This window comes from Alosa pseudoharengus, unplaced genomic scaffold (assembly GCF_046254945.1).
Source record: "Alosa pseudoharengus isolate Yale_2024_CS ecotype anadromous, Long Island Sound unplaced genomic scaffold, YU_APseudo_1.1 YU_APseudo_1.1_scf_22, whole genome shotgun sequence".
NCBI classification, from domain to species: domain Eukaryota; kingdom Metazoa; phylum Chordata; class Actinopteri; order Clupeiformes; family Clupeidae; genus Alosa; species Alosa pseudoharengus.
Window position 1 is genome coordinate 3,441,488 of NW_027468680.1, and position 6,854 is coordinate 3,448,341.

A 6,854-nucleotide genomic window follows, 5' to 3' on the forward strand; every position below is an offset into this window, starting at 1 on the left:
GTTACCATCGAAACATAGCCTGAAAAAAGCAGCACTTACCCCAATAATGTCCGAATGACTGAATAAAAAACCTAAGGACATTTATCCTGCAGAGGTGTGTTGATAGGTGTGTGTATAGAGCTGTGCTCCATATGTGCCTCTCGCCTAATCACTTTTAACCGTCATTACCAATTTGCAAATGATGGTGAATAACATAATTATAATAAAGATATTACGAAATACGTCTCACAATGAGTGAGTCCTCTTATTTGTATGAGAACACTTCTTGTCAGACGACTTCAAATGGACGTGATGTTGCTTAATTTTGTGTAACTTCCCGGTTTTCGTAAAATGATTTTGGTAAAATGACAACGGGAACATACGATAGATGTTAAAGGGTGTGGCTTCTTGACCCTAGGTAAATGGTAGGGGGCATGGCTACCTGACCCTAGGTAGACGGTAGGGGGCATGGCTACCTGACCCTAGGTAGACGGTACGGGGCATGGTCACCTGATCTCAGATTGAGCTTCAGTTTCTGCGGCTGGATCTGGGTGATCTCATCGGGTTTCAGTTTCTCTGCCATGTCCTTGTCCTTGCGGTTGGTCACATTCTTGTTCTGTGTGATCTGCAGAGATCCGCGGGGGTTCTCGATGTTGACCGCAGCACATCTCCTCTTGATCAGGGAGTCCACCTCATCACAACGTGCTGATGTCGAACGCCCCTGCCACAGGAAGTCCTACAGCAGAGCAGGCAGGACAACAGCAGGCAGAGAGAGAGAGTGTGTGTGAGGACAGCACAGAACAGATGAGTTTAACTATGGGTGGTATTTTCAATTTGACATACAGAAGGCCAAAGGTTTCTTTATTCCACCACAGCAACAGTACTACCATTAGCTTTTAGCTAATATAGCATCTGCTAACATTGGCTTCTGCTCTTTATAACGTTAACATTAAGCTTAGGCTCTTCGTAAAGTTAACATTAGCTTCTGCTCCTTAGTGAAAATGTAGAAAGTCTCATATTTTGCAAATAAAAGATTTGCAAAGACCCCAGATTTGATTCAGACAGAGAGAGCCTCTCAGTCGGGTCAGCCCTCTCGTATATCCTAAACCCGTCGGGTCAGCCCTCTCGTATATCCTAAACCCGTCGAAAAGGGGCCCTCGCATCACACACATACACTGAAAGGTGCTTTTGTGCTGTGAGAACCTCACAGCCCTAAGTTTCAAGCATGCGTGCACACACACACACACACACACACACACACAGGAGTAGCTATCACAACTGTGTTACGGGAGATGTAGACACCCGTGTGTAACAGCTAACTGCATCCCAGTCTAGGGCATTAGTATAGTATAGTATATATACTCTTTTGATCCCGTGAGGGAAATTTGGTCTCTGCATTTATCCCAATCCGTGAATTAGTGAAACACACTCAGCACACATTGAGGTGAAGCACACACCAATCCCGGCACAGTGAGCTGCCTGCTACAGCGGTGAGGGGTTAGGTGCCTTGCTCAAGGGCACTTCAGCCGTTTCATACTGGTTACAAGTCCGAAGCGCTAACCAGTAGGCCACGGCTGCCCCCTTTGTTATGTCCTTGTGGGACATAAAGTTTTTGGGTAACACTTTATAATAACTACACACAATTCATCATTTATTAAGCCTTTGTTACTTATTAGTTAATGGTTTGTTTTCCTGATTTCCTGTTCATACATAATTTATCATCAGTAAAGCATTTGTTATTATTCATATTATTATTCATATCACGTGAATGTGTATGTCTGTGTGTGTGTGTGCGTGCGTGCGCGTGTGTGTGTGCGTGAGCAGGACTTACAGGGTCTGTGCACCAGCCACACTTCTCTCCAACCTGGATACAAGCTCCACAGGATTTAGCATTGGCTTTGATGCACTCATTCTCCTCTGGAGAGATAAAGGGAGAATTTATTAGCCTTATGCTTTGTTGTGCTTTTGGCTAGTGGGACCCTGATTCCTGTGAGCTTTGTACTCGTTCTCTCTTACGTCTGGCCAAAAGAGCTAACTTTCACAAGGAAACAGCGCCGCCACTCCTACCACGCGCACCACGCACTGTGCATTGGGCACCAAAGGACAGAGGAAATCATGAAGGCAACAAAGATGAGGCTAACGGCCATTTGCCCGGTTGCCCGGTTCCCACTTCTGCCCATAACTGGTGAGAGGGCTCTTTAACAAAGGCTGCAATCAATGTGATTTGGAACATGGATGAGAATGTAAAGACTAGTCTACGAGTTTGGCACCACAAAGCTACTCGCACATGGCACCGGAATGACCAGCAGTGGCACTGCAAAGGAACCAAAGGATACTGTACATGCCTGCCCGAACAGAGCTTACTTTAACAAAGGAACCGAAAGATACTGTACATGCCTGCCCGAACAGAGCTTACTTTAACAAAGGAACCGAAAGATCTTTTCCTTGCAAATACGGGTTGTTGTCACTTATAAAACCTTGGTTCTCTGAGGGAACCGGAGTCAGACACAGCTCACACATGGGAAACTATCGAATAAGTCTCTGATATAGATAGAGAGATCTGAGATAGAGAGAGAGGGAGAGAGAGAGATTGTGTCCTGACAGGCAGACAAACATTGTGTCCTTACTGATTTGAGCTTGACTCATAGAAAACACTCCCAGCACGGCCAATAGCAGGAACTGAGGATCCATCTGAAACACACACACAGGGTGCGATTTGTGTAAAAACTAGAGGGGGGGATGATTTTGAATAAGTTTGTAACCCCCCCCCCCCCCCCAAAAAAAAAAAAAAAAAATGAACGAACAATTCATAGCCTAGTAATGTCATGGCTAATAATAGCCTATATTAAAGGGACACCAGGCAACGTTTTCGTGTTAATTAATCATCTTCGTAAGTCGGTATTTGGTTAAATGACTCATTACAGGGCGAATGAAGGCTCTCTCGCCCGCCCCTACTGCCTGTAGGAAGAATATCCCACTTGCAAGTTCGGTGCATCCTACCCGCCGACTGAAGCAGGATCAGTTTACAGCACAGAGGCAGGCTAACGAAACGCTAGAGATTGTTGCAAACGTGTGTATAATGGCAGAGCCGGTGAAGAAGCAGCAAAAACCCTTGACGGAAGACGCAAAGAAAAGGAAAAGAGCTTCAGACCGAGCGAGGGCTCGCACACGGAGTTTGGTAGAGAAAAAGCATCAGGCTTTCCTGGTGTCCCTTTAATTTTGCCACCTTTGTAACATTTTAGTTTTAGTGTACCGTGGTGTATGACTTTAAACAGCGAGTGTGCTTGGTATGATGATCAGCTCCTCTAATGCAGGGTAGGACTACGTTTTGACAAGCATACAAATTCACCTTGTTCTTGTCCCATCTGAAATGACTTCTCTACTTTTGCTGCCTCCATCCTTTCTGTATTTATTGTGTAATATAACGTTGTATATGATGGCACTGAAGTCTTAAGTTAGTGAATTGGCTAACAGTGTTAGTTGGTAACCAAATAGCCTACACATTGCGCTACACGCTGCGTAGGCTACGTGCATTCTCTCCTGCTGATTTGCGTTCAGTAGCCAAGTGCGTAATATTGCAAAAGTTGAAAAAATAAATGTGTTTATTGTAGCCCACAGAAAATAAATAGCCTACTATCATACTGTCAGTTAATTGGCTACAGTGCAGTCACAGTGAAGAGTTTGGAGAGTAAAGTTATAGGGCAACTTTAAGTTTTATGAAAATAATTTACGAACCAGAACATAAAGACCATGAAGCTTCTATTTCTTGCAGCTATTAAAACACCCGCTAGATAATTTAAATACCCACCAACATTCGTTTTTGCAGTACAGATTATTTCTGAAAGTTATTGTCTACTATGCCTAGCCTACTGGCTGATTTATCAAACGAGTGCTTTCTCGTTCGTCCTTCACAAACTACAGGTGTTTCGGTAGAGAGCCATTGAATAAGTGATGCCAAGCAATTTCTGTAACACTTTTTGCGACATTCAGCAAATATCTCCTCATTTAATGTACGTTCTACTCTACGTGCAGTTGTCCTCCATCTCAGTTGAATCAGTTTTCTAATTTTGAAGGTTCTAAAATATGACGATATGCTTCACTGAATCCTTCTCGTTTTCTTTCATTTGTCCAGCTAACTTTTTCATTGAAACTAGCCATTTATGATGGATTACACACTCGACATTCTGAAATGTCCTGCACGATCAAGGCCAAATTAAGTTATCACGCAGCCACTGTGTCAGCAACATGAGTGCTGACGGTGACGGTGCGTTTCTGATGTCAGATTATTATGTAGGCTAGCCTACTAGACTGTTCTCACGTTGCAGCGCTTTACTTATATGAAGTAGCATTAATCAATATGAGGGGCAGATGGGGATAAATGTTGTCCCCACCGGGGATAAAAATAATTTAGCAGAGGTAGGGATAGGAAAACCAGAGGGGGGGAAATCCCCCTCCCACCCTGCACCCACACACACACACACACACACTACTACTAAGACTACTACTACTACAGTAAAAAGCTTGACAGAGTTGATATCTCAAATCTTGATGTACCTGAAATTACCAGACAATGTTTAATCAGATTCATCAATCAGTTCTATCTATCAATCTAGATGAAATGAAATGCAAATGCATCTTTCGTATGGCATAAATGTGGCACAGTACCTCAAAGCAAGAGCAGGACGAGAACAGAAGGAATGTGTCCAGCAGGATGAGCAGAGAATGGATGTGTCCAGCAGTTCAGTGACGAGTTCAGCTCAGTTATTCTGGCATGAATCTTACTCTGCCAATCAGAATAACACATCTGAGTCAATATCTCAGTCAGCATCAACATGTAAACATGGACTTTGCTTCTGGACAACGCCACAGAGGTCAGTGGAACTGAGGTTTCTGATTGATTGCAGCCATAACCAGAGGTGTTGCCAGGCTGTCGGGCATTTTCCAGTCAAGGACACATTGGCAGACACACGGGACCCATAGCCTAGCCCACATGTTGGACCCATAGCCTAGCCCACATGTTGGACCCTTAGCCTAGCCCACATATTGGACCCTTAGCCTAGCCCACATGTTGGACACATATTGGACCCTTAGCCTAGTCCACATATTGGACCCTTAGCCTAGCCCACATATTGGACACATGTTGGACCCTTAGCCTAGCCCACATATTGGACCCTTAGCCGAGCCCAGATGTTGGACCCTTAGCCTAGCCCACATGTTGGACCCTTAGCCTAGCCCACATGTTGGACCCTTAGCCTAGCCCCCATATTGGACACATATTGGACCCTTAGCCTAGCCCACATATTGGACCCTTAGCCTAGCCCACATATTGGACACATATTGGACCCATAGCCTAGTCTGGCTAATGCCAAACCTTATCTCATTGAGATGGGGTCTGGGAACTACATGTCCATTTTTCTAATATTTGAAACATGGTTTACGAATGCCCAGAGCCATTTATTGGGCGCTACGAATGCCCAGAGTCGTTTATTGGGCGCTATGAATGTGCCAGAGTCGTTTATTGGGCGCTATGAATGTCTATCAAATGTACGTAGCTCATAACCGCTTCGGTGTGTCGTCATCGTCCATGGAATCCAGGCTGCCTAGAAGCGTGAATAAAATTGTGCGCGTAAGGTAGCATAGGAAAACCCATTCTACCCTTAGGGACTGTACAATATTTACCGGGGGGGGGGAGGGCCTAAGAGAATTTTTTAAGCCTTAGGGGAAGGCCCAGGATAATTTTGTTGGCCTGGGGGGAGGGCCGAGGAAAATTATTTTTCCTGATCCATGATATTTTTTTCCCTGATCAATGATCCGTTTTCAATATTTTAAAAGGTTTATAGGCCAAAACATGATTCACGTCTCTTTGACAGAGTGGGCGAGTCCAAAAAGTCGCAACCCTACCTGAATCTCCCACAACCCCCCTCGTAAGCTTGCAGGTCACCCGCGGTTATGAGTCATAAACAAAATATTTTAATAATATTCGGGTCATTTGCGGGCGGGTAGGTTAAAATTAATTAAATATATATTTTCTACAAATAGGCCTTAAATAACACGAGAAGGCTAGCAGACATCCCAAGTCTCCCGGAAGTTCCGGGAGTCTCCCGCATATTGATAGCGGCTCCCTGACGCCCGCAAATTAGGCAAAATCTCCCGGAATCTATAGTGAGCGATCAAGAGCGCGCATGCGAGACCGCGTGTGCATCTGAGAGTAGCGTGCGCACGACGGGAGAGAGAGAGAGAGGGGTGGTGCTGTGTGTGTCTGAGCGCATCCAAGACAGAGAGCATCCCGATTGGCCTGTTTCTCTAAATCAACCAATCAGTTTTCAGTGTAGGCGGGCTTTTATCTCTTTTCTCCCGAACTAATTAATCAGTTCAGTGTATAGGACCAGGAGCGTCATGGAGAGTCAGTGCCTCAAAAAAGAACAATGTTTCAAGACCCATTTCAAAGTGTAGGCTATTGTCTCATAAGAGTTAAAAATAATGATAGGCCTAGTCTTGCACGCTGCACTGTTTGTAACAGTGACTTTAACATTGCCCATGGCGGGTTAAATGATTGCAAAAACATGTTGAGGTGAGTTTAACAAGACTGTCAATTCATGTGCATATTATTCAGGCCTATACTAGATGGCTAGTTACCAAGGCTACATGAAAAGACCAAACTACCAAAATCTACATATTTTTTTTTCACAATTTCTATCTAGGCCTTCCTTATTTGGTGTACTGACTAGACATATTAAACATATATATATATATATATATATATATATATTTTTTTTTTTTTTTTGAGGGGGGGGGGGGGGGGGGGCTTCGTGATACCTCCCTGAAATGACTTTTTGCAGGTTGGGATGTCTGGGCTAGCATCAGTAAAGTAACTG

The 6,854-nt window shown here is 44.2% G+C and overlaps 1 protein-coding gene across 1 annotated transcript; it reads right to left on the reverse strand.

Moving 5' to 3' along the window:
- Nucleotides 1–451: 451 nt before the first annotated feature.
- On the reverse strand, nt 452–2,670 carry LOC143139498 (integrin beta-1-like). The gene is made up of 3 exons (XM_076300085.1): nt 2,607–2,670; nt 1,811–1,896; nt 452–715 (listed from the first exon to the last, which is right to left on the reverse strand). Exons 1-3 carry the CDS (start codon nt 2,668–2,670, stop codon nt 452–454), a joined length of 414 nt encoding a protein of 137 aa, XP_076156200.1.
- Nucleotides 2,671–6,854: the final 4,184 nt, after the last annotated feature.